The sequence below is a fragment of the Chelonoidis abingdonii genome, chromosome 4, assembly GCF_003597395.2.
Source record: "Chelonoidis abingdonii isolate Lonesome George chromosome 4, CheloAbing_2.0, whole genome shotgun sequence".
In the NCBI taxonomy this organism is placed as follows: Eukaryota; Metazoa; Chordata; order Testudines; family Testudinidae; genus Chelonoidis; species Chelonoidis abingdonii.
The window spans coordinates 23,569,074-23,587,233 of NC_133772.1; the positions used below are offsets into that span (position 1 = coordinate 23,569,074).

The window sequence follows — 18,160 nt, forward strand, 5'->3', positions numbered from 1 at the left end:
CCAGGCTGTTTGCTCGCTCTCACAGGTGTCCTCTCTTCCCTGCCCCGTCCATATGCAGGGCCCACTCCTCAGCTGGTGTAAATGGGCAGCACTCCACTGAAGTCCACGTCTGCTGACCTGCAGCAGCTGAGGAGCTGGCCAGTAAAATGTAATTAGCACTCTGGCATCTCCAGCCCTGCATCCCTCCTTGCTGAGGCTAATCATATATACTATCACCCTACAGGCCCGATTCCCCCTCACTTCCTCTGGTGTAAATCAGGAGTAACGCCACTAAAGTCAACCATGTCTCCCCCACCTCACCAGTAAAAGTGGGGACTTGAGCCTGTTCCTTTAAAATCCTCCCTCGAGAGGGTCAGCTCAGGCCTTCAGGCCGCACCCAGCAGGTGTGAGCGGGCAGCACCCCATTGTTCTCCCTACATTGAACACTGAGCTCCCTTGATTATGGGGTGCCTGGTGGGGGGGGGGAAGGCAGGGGAGCCTCACTTGAATTGGGAATGGAAACCAGAGCTTGGGAGGGAGGCAGGGGCAGAGGAAAGAGTTGCTTCCAAATCTGGGTGGGTCTCCCCATACTGAATGGACAAAGGCTGCTCCTAGGGACGGAATCAAACTGCAGGCAACTGCCAACGGCTCCAGGAGTGAGGCACCCAGATGCGGTTCAAGGGGAGCTGGGGGGCTCATGCCCTTAGGCTCCTTTTAAATGCCCCCTCATAGCCTGTTAGAAACAGGCCTCTCACCCCACCCCCCACAAGCTCTCAGCATCAGGCCCCGGAAGCCCTCCTGTCCCCTGTGCTGCCCTCTCTAGCACTGCTGTTCCTGCAGCCCATGCAAGGGGGCAGGCGGGGGGGCAGTCCCAGGCTGATGGGGCAGGGCTCATGTCCCCCAGTTCTTGCTACTGCCCTATAGCGATTGCTGGGCCGGTGTCTCACACAATCAGAAACATGAGTCAGCACAGCACAGTTATTCACACATAGTACAAAAAGGGACAGACAGGTGGGGCTGGGCCCCGTCCAACTCACCCGGGGCCTCCGGGTACAGCGCTATTTACAGTGTGTCCTTATCCTACAGCGTGAACAGAAAAGGTAAATGAGAGAAAACCCCCATGTCGAGCCCAGCACGCGGTGGGTAAATCACTGTGCAAAGCACCCAGCTCATCCGGAGCTAGAGAAGGGCGCAGCGGGGACGTGCCGTTATACAGAGCGAACAGACAAGGACCAGGGCTCACCCTGTAGAGACGCATTGGCAGAGACGCCGCCCGTGCCATGCAGCTTGCTGTGTTCCTGCCCATGGGGGCTTGGCTGGTTTAATATGCTACCTCTTGGCTCTTCCTCCCTCGCCAGGAATGGGCGCAAACCTGGAATCCAGAGCTAGAGGCCAAAGGTTGATTCAAAGCCTACAGAATGCGGCTGGGTCCCGGACACCCAACTAGGCCATACTCAGCCCAGTGCTGGTGCACTCACAGGGACGCCTGGCCACAGTGAGGAGGGTGAAATGATGGGTGCGGTTGGACAAGAAATTAAGGCCTAGGGCCCGGATCCTCAAAAGAGCTTCAAGTGCCTCATGCCCACTGAAATGAAATGGGGGTGAGGTGCCTACACACCTGGGAGAGTCCCCCCAGGAGCAACAGCTGCTGAGCACCTTCAAACCCAGGTCTCCAAAACGGAAGCCACAAGGAGCGTAAAAGAAACCTCCGGGTGGGATCACTGGATTCCAGTGGAGATTTCATTACCCAGCCAAGTGGAATTAGGGTGACCAGATGTCCTGATTTTATAGGGACAGTCCCAATTTGGGGGGCTTTTTCTTATATAGGCACCTATTACCCCCTACCCCGTCCTGATTTTTTACACTTGCTGTCTGGTCACCCTATCTGTTCTGCCAAACACTGAAAACCAGAATATGGCACTTCCCTTTGGGACAGGGCCCAGCGGCCCAGTGTGAATCCAGCTCTGAATCCAAACGTGTGTGGGGGTGGGGATATCTTGGGTTTGGCATTGGGCTCATCTTTGCCTGAAAAATGCCAATGATTTTTCTTCGACCATGACCCAGAAACCAATAGGAGTCAGGCACCAAAATATCTTTGAGACTCTTGACCTTGGTCTTGCTGAGAGTTAGTGCAGCACACCCAGGCCCCAGTCCTGAATGGGCTCAAGGCTGCTCCTATAACATCGGTGTTAATACCAAAGCAAAGGGAATTGAGAGATGAGCAGCTCCAGTGAGGAGGGAGCTGGAGAAATGAACAGTAGGGAGAAGAATGAAGAGAACTCAGTATTAATAGCTTTGCTAAGCAGTAACTAAGACAGCAAGGGACTGCTAATTGACCGCAACTCTTGGAAAGGCGCTGATGGAAGAGGAGAAATCATGTGGGGTGGGACAATGGGAGTTTTGAGCAAAAGAAAATTTCTCAGCAGTAAGAGGGATCTGTTTGGAATAGTCGCCCTGGGGCAGAGGTGGCTGGGCCATTGCTTGAGTCGTTTAAGATCACAGACCAAAGCCCTGGAGACCAGAGTCTGCAGGATAGACTAGATGGAGAAAAGCCTGGGGTGTCCCATCTCTGTCCGCATGGATTCCACCTCCATTGTTAAGAGCCACAGACATCATCTGTGTCCATTTGTCGCTTCACCCTTGCCGTAATGCTCCAGTGCAGTTGGACCGATTTTCACTGCTCGAGGGGCTGGCCCATATCATCAGCAGATCTGCGTGAGGTAAAGCTCATAGCCAAAAGTAGCAAAAAACAGCGCCCACAGGGATTGTGCACATTAAACCAGCCAATGGAACCTTCAACTACAGCCAAACCTATCCTCCCCTCCTCCCCCGAGTTCCCAGTGTTGTGCAGGTAGCCCCACGTATTGGGTTACATTGACAAGGGTGCACATGTCCACGATTACACACAGAGAGCGAAGCGAGCACCTTATATCTGCACACGACACATTGCTGCAAATCCCTGACAGCGCCAGTCCAAGGGTCTGCCCTTGGAAGGGTAACAGATACATTTCAGTGAGAACGCCCCCCTGCACCTATATACACACAGCTTCGGGGGGGCGGGGGGGAATGCACCAGACCAGATTTTCCTTACATTAAAAGGCCTCTTGGGTTGGTTTTAAGCCCCCGGAGAGTCAGGGACAGAGAGATTCTGTGCATAGGCCTCGGATCATAGCCACAGGCGCCATGTGCCAACCCCCCCCAAGCCCTGCACCCCAAGATAGCACACGACTGAGAAAGGCAGGACAAGTGTTGTTTGTGTCGTCTCTGAGCAAAAGCAAAGCGGAAAGAAGCAGCACCTGCCTCCTGCCAGAGACGCCCTTTGGGAAGGCAGGGCAGTGGGTCCAGGCTGAAGGGGAGGCAGCTGATTGCACTCTGCCTGTGACATGTTGGTGGAGGTTTGCCCCGCACACTAGCAGCGAAGTTCACCCTTGCTCCCCGCTGCGGGGCTGCTCATCGAGCCAGGAGCCCACTGCCCTGCCCTCCCCACCAAGATGCCAGGTTGCTGCATCTGACCAGATCCACAGAGGCTCCAGTAACCACCAGCACTGGGCACTGGTTCCCCTACTCCACACTTCCACCCTCCATCGCCACCAGGGAGAACTCAACGCAACAGGCTGCACGATAGGGAGAGCCAAGATCAGAGCTACTGCTCTCTCCTCCACTCGTGCATTGTTCACCAGCGTGTGCCTATAGCCACCTCCCCAGCACAGGCGGCAAGCTGCATGGGACAGCGTAGGCACCTGGGCAGGGCTGGCCCATGGGATCAGACCAGTCAAGAGACAAGGCTGGCGCAGCAGCTCTGGCTGTGGGTGGCACCAGGTGGAGTGCAATAAGGCCAGGAGTTTGCCTAGACGACGTATTTGTAAGTCATGTCCACAGTCACGTAGGGACGGGGTGGATTCTCCATCATGTGGAGCCTTAAAATCATGACTGGGTGTGTCTCTACATAATCCACTTGAACTCAACCAGGAATCCCTGGGTGAAGTTCTCTGGATCCCCGGAAGTGTAAGCAGGGTCCGGGGTTCTGACAGGCCCTTGGAGGCTGAGAGACCTGGTCCAGAACTGCCTGGTTACAGATGCTCATGAGACCCAGCTCACGAACGGTAGTGACGTCAAACCCGGGCACAGTGGGCAGAGGCCAGGGATGCATCTCTCTTAGCAGCAGGCACCTCTCCAAGTCATGGAGCTGGACACGGATTGACCTATCCCAGCCCATGGGGAGCTGGGGTCGGTGCTAGTCGGAGCCCAGCACTCCACAGCAGGGAGTGTGGTGGGGCCAGGACTGTGTTTCCAGTTCGGCTTTCCTCCCTGCTCGCTGGAGAGCGGTGCAGGCCTTGGCAGTCCCTGAACGCATATCAGTGGAACATTTATGCAGGACAAGGGCACCGCAGGCACCAGCAGAGGCGGGGTTAAACATGCCCCCCCTCCCTTCCCCTGGTTACACATACTGACTCTGTTTGGTGCTCATGGGCTGGAGTCCAGCCACGTACCCAATGATTTGGCCAACCCGTGCCCTTGCCTCATACGCTCCAGGCTGCTCCGTTGGCAGAGGTAATAAGGCAGCATTGCAGCACCATGGTTCGTTCCCCCCACTCTACAGCCACCTCTTCTGGCTGTACAGTTGCATATTTCTTTTGCAGGTCTTGGCTTGGCTCTTCACAGCTTGCAGGGACAGCAGCGCAGATTCAGTCCGCAGCACGAGGCAGGGCAGCTTCCCAGATGGGGGCTTCTGCTCCCTGTGTGGTCCTGGGCGAGGGGGGTCCCTTGGCAGCTTCCTGTTCCGGGGAAGGGATGTGCCTCCGCCCACAGCTCAGCTTGAGCAGCTCAGGCTGAATTTCAGGCAAGACCACAGGCCACTTGCCAGAGACTCAACCCGAGGTGCTAGTCTGTCTCGATTGCTAAGAAACAGCACTCACTGGGCTGAGATTATCCTTCGGGTCACAAGTTACTGGCCTCCTGGGCTGAATATATGAATGGCCCTGGGGGAGCAGTTGCCTAGAGAATGTGTCTGCACATCACCAAGTCCCATGGTCACTGAGGGCCGGGGTACATTCTCCACAACTTAGAGCCTTTAAATCAAGACTGGGTGTCTCTTTCTAACCATCACACTCAAGCTGTGAGCTAGATGCAATAATGTGGGGTGGGAGGGGGGGGAAGTCCTCTAGCCCATGCTATGCAGGTGCTGAGCAGAGATGAGAATGGTTCCTTCTGCCCTGAATGTCTAGGGCTGCTATCTCAGGCTATTTCATGGCCTTCTGATATCCAGAAAGCTATCGATGACAGATGTGGGATGGTGCCATCCAAACCAACTTGGAACTCCTGAGACGAGAGACCCCTGCAATGTAATGCACACCAGCGGTACTGAACTCACCGCATGAATGGACCTAAGCCAACGCTCCCAGCCTGTCCTGGAGCCGGAGGGAAACGAGGAAGGGTTCTCCAAGGGCGCTGACTGGGGGAGGTGGAGGGGGCTCGTTCCCTGGTTCCCCTGTTGCTGTGCATGGAGGAAAGAGAACCATATGCTGCCCACCCCTTGTCTAGATGCCACCTAACGGCTACTGAGATCTCTATGCTGGGCACGGAGCAAGAGCTCTGCATGCACTAACCATGCATGGAGATGTGTCATAGGCAGGGCCACCTCTGCCAGCCCCTCGCCTCAATGTCCTGCCACCCTCTACCCTAGCCAGCCGCGAACACTCATGGGGGACGGACACTACCAGCTCTGCTGGCTTGGTGGGAGATTGTCACCATCTCTGGCTACTCCCTTCGACTTGAGCCACCAGGGGCCGCAGTAGCACTGTCTCTCAGCTCCCACTGCCAGGGCCTAGCCCCCGGCTACGGGCATCTTGTGCTTATGGAAGATGGGTGTCACAAAGTGGGGAGTGGGGAGGGGAACCTCCCAAAGCCAGTTGTGCTTCTTTGTGAGCGTCGTGCTGCCGCCTGAAGCCACACTGAGCCTGACAGGAGCTGTGAGGGGGGAAATCAGTTACTGGAGAGCATCCAGTCAGCACCAGTTTCATCACCAAGGTGACTGGGGGCAGGGGGAGAGAAAAACAAAAACAGCAACAAAAATAAACAAGTCCAACGGAAATGGAAAAAAGGAATCAACTCAATATGAGGCTGCCTGACCCTCCTCGGGCCGCAGCAACGAGGAGGAACCAACCAGAACCAGAGGAACAAAGGAAGAGCTGAACTCTGTCCAAATCAAATGGGTGGGTGGGGGCAGGGGGAAATAATCTAACCAAAGCAGGGTTTGTTGGGAACTCCTGGTTTAAATGACGGTCATGCAGATTAAATAAGGGACGTACAAAGACAGAGCTGAGAGTCCGCCTCCTCCTCCCAGGCCTTCGCTTGCACTGGAGTTTGTGGGGTGGTTGGCATGGGAGACAGCGGAAGCCAGTGGGTCTCTGACAGCGAGACTCAGACACGTTCATCAGGAATTTGTTCTTCTCTTTGCCCCGAAGATTATTTCATTAAAATAAAAAATCCTCTTGTTCTGGGGCTGCATGCTCCTCCTGGCCCCCCTGCTGGACCCTGGGAGGAGTCCCCGCCCCATGCAGGTGCCTGCCCGTTGGTGCCGGGGAGTCTGTGTTGGCTGCATTCGGCCCCCAATCCCCAGGAGTTTGCGACAGAGACAGAAAAACCAAGAAGAGAAACCAGCATTCTCCTACCACCAGAGGCAGGCTGGGAGGCGGGTGCCTTGCACTCTTGGGGGCTGAGCCCCGCTGCCCCCATGCCCAAAGGGGACGTGCCAGAGCCTCACGTCCCCGCCGCTTTCCAGGCCCGGCCGCGCACTCCCAGGAGACCAAATGAAAAGCAAAACCAGCTGGCGGCCGAGGACGGCGAGCTCCCCTTCCTGGTGCGGTAAGGCCTCACGGCGTTGGCTGCAGGTTGGGATCCATCAGGGTCTCTCGGTCCGGAGACTCGACGTAGTTGGCTGCTTCCTGGAGCTTCAGCAACATGGCCATCTGCACAGGAGGCAAGGGCACCGAGAGTGGGTCAGCCAGGCATGTCTGCAGAGGGGCACAGCCAGCACCTCCCACACCTGACCCACAGCCCCCCCTCACCCTTGACCGTCAGCCAGTCCAGTCCTCCAGTCCTGCCCCAGCCCTCAGCTCTACCAGAGCCCGCCACTCCTGACCTGCGGAGTCCTCACCCCACATTCCCATCCTTCAGCTGGAGCTCTGTGACCCAGGAACCTCTCGGTGCCAACTGGCACCGGGGTACACAGATTTTCATAGGGATCCCCTGGGTCAAGTAAACACACATGAGTTCACCAAAGGCTGGCAACGTGAGGTCATGACTGAGAGCCAGTAGCCTGCTGCTCCTCGTAAGCATTGCAAAATGTGAGTAAGGTGAAGACTGAAGAACTTATGTGTCTACACTGAAAATTATGGTTGGAAGGTAAGGCTGGTCAGCCCAGAAGGGGTGCTGGGCGGGTGGGTTCTTTCCAGGCAGGGGGTAACAGATGCTTCTCTTTCAGTCTAAAGGGGTGTGTATTGTGCATTGCAGGGCTGATAAGGGATGCCTGTTTGCAGACCAAGCCAGATACCAGCCTGCTTGTACTGGCCCCCCGGCAACCTGCCATGCATTCAGCTTGCTCCCCCCAGCACCTGTTACATGGAGCGGCCCTGCTATCAGCCACGTGCTCCATGGAATCTCTCTCTGAGGAGCGATTCCAGCCTGAGACATCCCTGGATGGGGGTTGCTTTATGACGCTGTATGGACAGACACCTGGGGAGGATGGACTCACCTCCCCACCAGCCAGCTGGCCTCCAAGATGCCCCTGTGCTCCCCACCAACCCTCCCCATAGTAACCGTTCTCCTCCAGGGCCCCTTACTCAGCCATTACTACACTGCCCTACCCCCCCGCTGTCTCTGCGACCTCCCCCCATATCTCGCAGGCTCTGATCTCTCACATGCTCGTTCGCGCCCCTATTGGAAGCGGCCCATACCAGGGGGTCAGAGTCCAAGGAGCTGGGCGTGGTATCTTTGACAGTCCGTTCCTCTTGGGGGGAGGCTATGGTGTGGGGTCCCACGCTGGGTGGGGGCAGGTGGTACAGCTTCGATTGGTCCTGCTGCGCTGATGGCCAGGGCAGGGTGTCCCGGACCCACTCCACGGGGTCTTCCCAGGCTGCTTTCTGGCCATGGACCTGAAAGGGGGGGGCAGAGACTGAGTGAGGGGTGCAGGGCTCAATGCTCATGGCACTGGGGGCCCAACTGCCCCATGGAAGCAGCTGCAGCTCAGTCCCACTGACGGACAGTGGGGCTCAGGACAGGGAAGGACTGAAAGGGCAGGGTTAGCACAGGCAGAGACTGGACAACCTTCTAATACCCAGTTCTGCTGGTGCCCCTCAGTCCCGATTCTGCCCAGCCCAGCCCTCCTCATCTCCTGCCAACTCTGTTGTGGGTCATTCTCCTGGTTGTGGGGCAGAGGGTTCACGGCCCTTCTTCTGATTGGATGCTCCCCACGAGGGCTGGGGTGTTAGAGCCCTGGGTCATTTCAGCCCACGCTTGGCAGGCAGAGGTTTCGGCTGGGTACCTTGATCCCATCCTTCGCCCCCTCCTGCAGGTAGGGGATGATGGAGTTATTCCACAGGTCGATGAACCAGGTCCGGAAATCCTCAATCCCGATGGGACAGGAGAGGAAGAAGCAGGGGCCTGCAGGAGGGGAGGGGACAAAGAGAGGCCAGTGAGGTGAGCCAAGCAGACACAAACCCCGCCATCCGACTTGGCCTCTAGGACCTGCCGTGCACCTCCCCAGCCCTTGGCTACCAGGTCTCAGCTCCTCCCAGTCTGCACAGCCACAAGGGAACCATGATCCCAGAGGTTGCCTCAACCCTGCCCCTATGAGGTTCTCAACCCGGAACACCTGTCCCCTCTCCAGAGGAGGCCGTGCTCCAAAAAAGGACTTGGACCAGCCTCAGCTGTGATCCCAGCCCCAACCCCAGCAGGGCTATGATGGAAAACATAGCGCTGGTGCCTAGGCAGAGGTTGCTCCCAACTCTTGCCTGGAGCTGAGAGCTCTGACCAAGTGGCCAGTCTGCCCCTGCAAAGGTTGCACTGGATGCACCCACCCCAAACTGTTTGCCACAGTTATCTCTGGGGCAGGGGCCATCGGGGATGGAGCAGGATGGTGGCACTGGGAATGCTATCCGGCACTGCTGGGCAGCAGCTCCCTGAAAACATCCCCCAGAACTTGAATCTTTCACCCCAAGGGCTTTAGAAATCAGAGGGACATGCACTGAAATGCAGCCGCCTCTGGGACGGCACACTGGCGGAGGAGAGGCCATTAGGGACCCAGGGCAGGGGACCAGATCCCCTTCCGCAGGAAACACCCTGGCAGGCTGGCTGTATAACAGAGTGAAAGCTCCTGAGTCGAGCTGGGGGAAACAGGGCAAAAATAATCCACCCACAAACGCCAAGAATGCCGGGATTGGGCAGGGATAGAAATGGGGCTTTCCCAGAGCTCTGAAATATTTCCCAGGACTTTTTTTTTTTTTTTTTAAAATCAAAATCTTTATCAAAATCCTAATTGAAAAATGGGTCTTGGAATCTTTGAGTTAAGCCCACCTGGTTTCAGTGAATGCAGGTAATTTTAATTACCTCGGGTTTTTGGTACAACTTGATGAAAATAATTTAAATCGCAATCGTAATTCATTCAGCCAACCGATAAAAAACAAAGAAAAAACAAAAAAATGGCCAAAGAAGTGTTTGGTTTGGGGAAAAAAGAAATTTCTCAGAAAAAACACCGGAAGTTTCAAAAAAAAAAAAAAAAAAAAAAAAAGTACCGCACCATCTAAGCATTCATCCTAAACTAGACTACATTCCCGCCCACTAAGCAAGGGGTGGAGCCCTGTGTTCTGACTCTGCCATGTGAATCTCAGAAGTCCGCCTTCTGAAGGTACTTAGCCTGCTGGGCTGCAGGACCCTGGCGAAACAGATCAGGCTAGGTTGCAGGGGGATGGCTTTGCTCATTTCCAGGTCAGTGTAAGGTTTTGCAGTGACTCAGTAGGCAACAATCGAAAAGACGGTTACTCACCGTTGTAAGACTGTTGATTCCCTTCGAAGATTTGTTGCTCATATCCATTCCAATTAGGTGTGCACAGGCGCTGCGTGCACGGGTTTAATTCTGGAAGAATTTTCTACGCCTAGCCAAACGCGGAGCAGGTCGGCCCTGGCGCCCCCTGGCATGGCGCCGCCATGGCACCGAATATATAACCAACCCTGCGACACGACGTCTGTTCCTGAACAGTTTCCTTCTTTGCCGGCTACTCGAAGTGGGGAAGAGAGGGCGGGTTGGCCCAATCGCGGATAGAGCAAAACACAATCTCGAAGCACAACACAGTTACCAGGTGGTAACCGTCTTTTCTTCTTCGAGTGCTTGCTCATACTCCATTCCAAGAAGGTGAATCCCACAGCCTTACTAGGCGAGTGGCGGTCGCACGCTGAGAAACCGCGGTGACATGCGAAGCCGCTAAGCCAAAGGCTGACATACATCTCTGGAATATGTTGGACCAGGTGCGTACATGGGATAGTAACCACGGTGGCACCGAAGACCATGTGCGCCCTCGATTCAGTATTCTTTGAGTGGGTTACTCGACGCTATGGAAGGCGAGACTTGCTAGGAGGCCTGGACCGCTGGTCGAAATGAAGCTGTGACAGCACGGCCTGTGGCAGGCGCAGGCAAACTCGTAGCCACCCGGATACGGCTGTTATCAAGGAAGAAATATGCGCTGGGAAGAGACTGTGCCTGACCTTTCATGTGGGCTTGCCACTGCCCAAAAAGTGGGCGTTTTGCGGAAGGGTCCGTACGCTCAGAGGTGTAAGAAGGCCGATGCTTCTGCGGACGTCGAGTGACGGTGCAGCTCTGCTACCTCAGTGGGATGTACATGTGGTTTTGGGGGAAGTAACACGGGAAGACATATGTCTTGATTAAATATAAGAGGAAGGCAGAGACACATAGGAGAGAAGCTGGAGGTGGGTACGCAGCAGCCTTGTCTTGTGGAACACGTGTGATCGGAGGGTCACCATGAGCGGCTGAAGTCTACGAACGATACTCGGCCAAGCATATGTAATGGCTACAAGGAAGAGCTGGTCTTCCATGGATAAGATTACAGAGTGAGCAGTGCCAGAAGGTTCAGAAGGGCAGAGACATGAGCCTCAAGCGAACTAAATTAGAGGTCCATGAGGCGGGGGAGGGTCAAATGAGGGGAAAAAGTGCGCATCCAGGCCCTTAAGGAACTGGATAGACGACAGGGTGGGCAGAAGACGAGGAACCGACACCCCTGCTCCAGGGTGGAACGTGGAGATGCTGCTAAAAGTGTCTCGCAGAGATGATTTCGCAAGACCTTGCCTGGCTTGAGAGCCCAGAGGTATTCCATAGATAGAAGGGATGGAAACCTCCGACTAAGGAGCAACAATACTGTGCTTGCACCAGCAGGAACCGTTCCACTTAGCTAAGTAAGTTGATCTGGAGAGGGTTTCCTGTGCCACAGATCGAGCACCTCCTGGCACTGGGGCGAGCAGTGTGGAGATCAAGGCAGGGAGATTAAGCCATGGAGGAGCCAGGCGCTGTCAGGTGGAGGATCTGCGAGTCTGGTGGAGAAGACCTGCCAGTGTCTGAGAGATTAGATCCTGATGGAGGGAGGCAAGGGAGATCGGGTTCGCGCAACGGAGTGGTCCCGCAACGTGGTGAGCCAGTGCTGGGGGGTCCAGCAACGGGCGATCAGAATCAGTCGCACCCTGTCTGTTGCCAGTTTTGACTAGCACTAGCTGTGGCCACCATCGGAAAGGGGGAAAGGCTAGCAGGAGATGGTTCGCCCAGGAGATCAGGAAGGCGTCCGATATCGAACCCGGGGCGAGACCCCGGAAGGAGCAGAACCTCTGACACTTCCGGTTGCTGCGGGAAGCGAAGAGGTCCATGTGGGGAAAGCCCCACTTTCAGAAGATGTAGTAAACCATGTCCGGGCGGAGCGACCACTCGTGGGTCAGGAAGGACCTGCTGAGGTGGTCCCCCAGCGTGTTCCAGACCCCCGGAAGGAAGGATGCTGTGAGGTCGATGGAGTGGGCTATACAAAAGTCCCACATAGGATCGCCTCCTGACAAAGGTGGGGAGATCGAGACCCTCCTTGCTTGTTTATATAATGCATTGCTGTTGTATTGTCCATGAGTACTCGAACACAACAGCCCTGCAGATGATGTCGGAAGGCCTGGCAGGCGAGGCGGACCGCCCACAGCTCCCGGACATTGATATGCAATGCCAGTTCCCCGGCCGACCAGAGGCCTTGCATGCGACGATTGCCCAGATGTGCACCCCAGCCAAGGGAAGATGCGTCTGTCGTCAGAGATGCCGTGGGCTGCCTCGGATGGAATGGCATGCCCGCGCACATCAGGGAAGGATTGAGCCACCAGTTGAGGGAGCTCAAAACGCCCTAGGGAATGGTGATGACCAGATCTATGGAATCTCTGCTTGGGCGATAAACAGAGGCAAGCCAACCTTGAAGGGGGCGCATGCGGAGTTTGGCGTATTTGGTCACAAACGTGCACGCAGCCATGTGGCCGAGGAGACTGAGGCAGGTGCGTGCCGAGGTGATTGGGAACGTCTGCAGGTTCTTGACAGCCGTGACTACTGTCTGAAATCGGGGCAGTGGAAGGCAAGCAGTTGCCAGCGTGGAGTCTGGAACTGCCCCAATGAACACTATTCTTTGAGTGGGGTCTAGAGTGGATTTGTCCACATTGATCATCAGGCCCAAAGACTGGAAGAGATTCTTGATGATGGCAACATGCCTGGAAACTTGGGCCTTGGAGGTCCCGCGAATGAGCCAGTCGTCGAGATAGGGAAAGACCTGAATGTTCTGACGATGGAGGAAGGCGGCGACCACTGCCATGCACTTCGTGAAGACGCGTGGGGCGGTGGAGAGGCCGAATGGCAGGACTGTGAACTGAAAATGTTGGTCGCGTACCTTGAAGCGTAGATACAGTCTGTGTGGAGGGTAAATAGAGATGTGAAAATAAGCGTCCTTCAGGTCGAGAGCAGCGTACCAGTCTCCGGGATCCAAGGACGGGATGATCGTCCCCAGTGACACCATGTGGAACTTCAACTTCTTTAGAAAGACGTTGAGGCCGCGCAGATCTAGGATGGGTCGAAGGCCTCCTTTCGCCTTGGGGATCAGAAAATAACGGGAGTAGAATCCCCTGCCCCTGAATTCTTCCGGAACCTCTTCTATCGCCCTGATGGAGAGGAGCGTAAGAACCTCCTGCCAGAGGATTTGCTCGTGAGAGGGGTCCCTGAAGAGGGACGGGCAGGGTGGGTGGGAAGGAGGGGACGAAATAAACTGGAGATGGTATCCAGATTCCACCGTGTGTAAGACCCAATGGTCGGAAGTCAATTGAGCCCACGCAGGGAGGAAGGAGGAAAGGCGGTTGGAGAACAAAAGAGGATCCTGGACAAGAACTGGTGCTCTGCTCCCGGGCGCACCTTCAAAAGTTCGATTTCGGGCCCGCTGGTGGCTTGGTAGGACCGTTATTGTTGCCCCCTTGGAAACCCGGTTGACACCTTCGGTTCCCACGACCACGCCTCCTGTTATAGTCTAGGCGAGGCCTGGGAGGGGGATATGGGCGCTGGGGTTGGGTCCGGAAGGATCTCTGCTGCGTTTGCGGAGTGTGCATTCCGAGGGACTGCATAATAACTCTATTGTCCTTTAGACTCTGGAGTCTCGGGTCCGTTTTCTCGGAGAAAAGCCCTTGGCCTTCAAAGGGAAGGTCCTGAACCGTGTGTTGAAGCTCAGGGGGTAGACCCGAGACTTGTAACCATGATATTCGACGCATTGTAATGCCAGAGGCTACTGTTCTGGCCGCTGAGTCCGCTGCGTCGAGAGCGGCCTGGAGGGATGTGCGAGCTACCTTTTTTCCCTCCTTGATGAAAGCTTGGAACTCCGGCCGGGAGTCCTGCGGGATGAGCTCAGCAAATTTCCCGACCGACTGCCAAGTGTTATAATTGTATTGGCTGAGCAACGCCTGTTTATTGGCCACCCGTAGTTGGAGGCCCCCGGCAGAGTAGACCTTACGGCCCAATAGGTCCATGTGCTTAGCCTCCCGTGATTTTGGTGCTGGCCATGGCGCTCCCGCTCGTTGACCGACTGAACAACCAGAGAGCATGGAGCCGGATGGGTGTACAGGTACTCGTACCCTTTGGAGGGTACCATGTATTCCGCTCCACGCCCCTGGCTGTAGGTGGAATCGACGCCGGGGACTGCCAGATCGTGTCCGCCCTGGCTTGGATGGTGCGGATGAACGGCAAGGCTACCCGAGTAGGAGTGTCTGCCGAAAGAATATCAATAACGGGGTCCTCGACCTCCGGGACCTCCTCCACCGGGAGGTTGATATTCAAAGTGACCCGCCGGAGAAGGTCCTGGTGGGGGTGGAGGTCAATCGGGGGTGGCCCCGATGTCGAAGAACCAGCTACTGCCTCGTCCGGAGAGGAGGACGACAGGCCAGGAAGGACCGTGTCCTGCAGGGCGTCCTGATCCTGGGGAGCCTCGGGGTCTGGGAACACCGGGGGGTCCTGAGGTACAGCCGAGACCTCTGTTTCCTTTGGAGGGGGGCGGCTCACTGTTGCTTCAGGCGCACGGTGCTCCGACGGGGCGGAATGAGATGCCACCGTGTTATTGCCCTGAGCCTGGTGGTACGCCCACGGTGTCCAAAACGACCACTGAGGTGCCTGTTCGGCAACATGGGTACCATGCCTGGGACGGCCCTGAAGTTCGGAGTCCCCATAACCAGTGCTGTCAGCATGCGAGGACTCAGACGGGTGCCGCGAAGGCCAAGGCGGGGCTGAAAGGCCCTGCGGAGGCGCTGCAGGTCCAGGGTGCCGAGAGTCGTGTCCCCCCAGAGAGCGGTACCGAGCAGCGTAACGGTGCCGAGACGTGGACCGGGACCTGCGTCCGGCGCGGTGCTGGGAGGTCGACCGGGAACACGAAGGTCGATGTCGCGAGTGACTGCGACGAGAGCGGTACTGGGAAGCTGGCCAATGACTGGAGTACCGGTCCGGCGAGCGAGACCTGGAGCGGTACCGCGAGTACGACCGGTACCGAGAAGGCGATCGGTACCGGGACTGCGAGCGGTGCTGGGAGTAGGACCGACGGCGAGATCGGGAGCGGCGTCGGGACCTGGATCTGTAATGGCGTCTGCCCCCGGTGTCAACAGAGGGTGGCCGGGCTAGCGTAGGCTTCCCCGCTGACGCGATGACCCGCACCGGCAGCGCCGGGGGTTGGGGCAGGGTAGGCTCAGTGAGCGCAATGAGGTCCCTTGCCGTTGAAGAAGTTTCCGGCGTGGTAGGGATGTGGAGCTCTACCTCAGCACGTGCCGGGGAGCTGTCACGCACCAGACTCAACGGCTCTTGCACAGCCGGAATCAACGGTGCTGACACTGCCGGTGCCGTGGTCGGTGCCGGGTGACTCGGCTTAGGCTGAGGCTCCAACTGCGGTGCAGGTATCGGGGCCGCAGGAGCTTTGGTCTTCTTGGCACGCGGGGAGAGAGAGCGGTGCCGAGTTGGTTTCTGCACCGCTGACGGCTGGTTCCGCGTCTTGTCGGTACCGGCGCCCTCCGGTGCTGAAGAGGTACTTCTCCCCGGCGCGGACGGTGCAGGCGGTGCTGGTCCCGGGGCTGGGGCCGGAGGAGCAAGGGCCGTTTCCATTAGGAGCTGCTGCACGCGAAAGTCCCACTCCTTCTTCGTCCGCGGCTTAAAAGATCTGCAAATTCGGCACTTGCCTGAAGTGTCTGGGGGAATCCCACGTATCGGCAAGAGTCATGGGGGTCTCCCGTTGGCATCGGCCGGCGGCAGGCCGAGCAGGGTTTGAAGCCCGGTGAACCAGGCATGAGCCTGGGCACCGGGAGAGGGGATGGGTTAAGCCCCGACCCTCTAAGATAATTACACTAACTATGCTAACGAACTACTACTAAAAGTACAGACTACAATTATAAATAAATATTTATTTACAGAAAAGTATTAGAACAGGTGAATCGCTAGGGAAGTGGAGAAAGGCTAAGCCGCGCTCCACTGTTCCAACAACCGACACGGGCGGTAAGAAGGAACTGAGGAGCGGACGGGTCAGCAGGGGTATATATTCGGTGCCATGGCGGCGCCACGCCAGGGGGCGCCCAGCCAACCCACCAGGTGTTGCTAGGGTAGAAAATTCTTCCGCGGAACGTGCACGCAGCGCGCGCACACCTAATTGGAATGGATATGAGCAAGCACTCGAAGAAGAAGTTGATTATTGCCTAGAAGGGGCAAAGCATTTAGCCCTGCCCTCTCCTGCAGGCTCCTCCCCTCTGGGAAGGCCAGTGGCAGAGAAACTGCCAGCTGGGGGAGCTGCAGAGCCAGTCCCTGAGCAATAGCGGGTCTGCTCCACTTCCTGCGCCCGCCCAGACCCTGCCGGCTCGGCTCCCACTCTGCTCACCAATGAGGAAGTCTGAGGTGCTGTGCTTCTCCAGGAAGGTGTGCAGGTGGTACCAGAGCTTGGGCACCCAGTCCAGCACCCGCAGCAGCTCCACCCTGTTGGCATTGATGTCACTGTCCGACTCAAGCAGCTTCCGGCGCAGGTAACGGACCAAGAAGCCATTGGCTGGCTCCACATTGTTGGAGAATGTCAGCATCCTGGGGGACAGGGAGGGCTCAGCACTGCACATCTGGACAAAACAATCACCCCCAATGCCGTCGTGCGCATCACCTGTCCCCTAGGTATTGCCCCCTGCACCCCCTCACGGCCCCCTGTGCATTGTATTCCAGGCACCAGCCCCAGCACCCCCTGCACCCTACCCCTGGTATCAGCTCCAGCATCCCCAGTGCACCGTACCCCCGAGCATCAGTCCATGCCCCCTGCACCCCCAGAGCTTCCTGGAGCCATGTCATGCACTGCAACCCCAGCAGTGCACACCCTAAAGCCTCCTAAAACGCTGCCTCCCAACGCATGCCTCAAGCACTCTCCAGAGCCTCCCACTGGGTTGATGGGGGGAATCTGTTTCCCTGGCCAGTGGAGCAGGATGGGGCCTGTGCCACATCCCCAGCAGGTCATGGCTCCCCCTCCGCCCCCCCCAACAGCATGGAAGCCCCTGGATCCCAGGCTGGGCAGGCACACAAGCAGCACCCTCTGGGGATGGAGGGGTCAGGTCCAGGGCCCTGCTCAGCCTGGGCCTCCAGGGCAAAAAGCGGAGGAGACACCAGCTGCCGTGTGGGGACCCACAGAGTGGGTCTTTTCCCCTACCCAGGCCCTGAGGTCCCCAGTACCTGAAGCTGAGATGCAGGCCATGGTTTGGGGTCATCTTCACGGGCTGGTTGGTCGTCCCGATGATGTAGGGGCTGGGGAGAGAGACACACAGACAGGGCCTCATGAAACCCTCCACAGCTGCCCCCTGCTTTGGGGTTAACGTTGTCACCCACTGGGGCTGGCATAGGGGAGAGGAAGGGGCAGCGATCTCACTGTCTCTCCCTTCAGGCAGGAGGAGAGATTGGCTTGCTGCCCCCCATCTTGTGGGAGAGAGGCCCAGAAAACAGTCCCCACCCTCCTCCCTGCCACCCAGGAGATCTCCCAGGGGACTTGGGCAGGATACTGGCCCTGGGCTTGTCCTCTGGCTAGGGGGAAGAGGCTCCCCAGCTCACATCCTTCTGGGCTGGGCTCTGGGAGTATCATGGCCCTGTGCTAGGGGACCTGCTTGGGCTCCACTGCTGTCCTCCCAGGCTTCTGCAGAGAGAGGGAGAGGGGCTGGCCAAGGGGACCCACAGCTGGTGCACTTGGAAGGACACAGGGAGCCCCACCGGACCAGCCCTATGTCACGGGGCAGATGGCGTAATGCATGGGGTGGAGTCCAAGGGGGTGGGGCTGGCCAGAGACCAGGGGAAGCGCCAAGGGGGTCTGCAGCCATGGAGCATAAAAGTGTCATACCCCCTCTCCCCCGGGTGAGGTCAGGCTGGGGTCCCGATGCTCCATTCCCCCCCTCAATGCCCCCAGTGAGAGCAGGGGGCTGGGCTCTCACCACAAAGCGCAGGGTGTGGGTGTTGGGGAGCAGGGCTGGGGGGCCCAGGGGCTATCGATCCCCAGGGAGCTGTGGCTCGGTCAAACAGCCCCACCCCTACCGGAGCGGTGCCCGGTGCTGGGAACAGGGCGCTACCTGGGGGCGCATC

At 57.3% G+C, this 18,160-nt stretch overlaps 1 protein-coding gene across 6 annotated transcripts in view; it reads right to left on the reverse strand.

Annotated features, from left to right (window-relative positions):
* Positions 1–3,951: 3,951 nt before the first annotated feature.
* The window catches only part of NAV1 (neuron navigator 1), a 321,220-nt gene continuing 307,011 nt past the window's right edge, over positions 3,952–18,160 (reverse strand). For 4 of the 6 annotated variants that reach the window (XM_075064961.1, XM_075064960.1, XM_075064959.1 and 1 more), the window contains 5 exons: positions 17,267–17,338; positions 16,440–16,636; positions 8,522–8,640; positions 7,935–8,132; positions 6,531–6,947 (listed from right to left, as the gene is read on the reverse strand). In XM_075064961.1, coding sequence (XP_074921062.1) covers positions 6,852–6,947; positions 7,935–8,132; positions 8,522–8,640; positions 16,440–16,636; positions 17,267–17,338 — 682 coding nt within the window. In that variant the 3' untranslated portion in view covers positions 6,531–6,851. Of the gene's footprint in view, positions 6,948–7,934; positions 8,133–8,521; positions 8,641–16,439; positions 16,637–17,266; positions 17,339–18,160 lie in introns of all 6 variants that reach the window. The other 2 variants (XM_075064962.1, XM_075064958.1) reach the window with 1 other exon arrangement.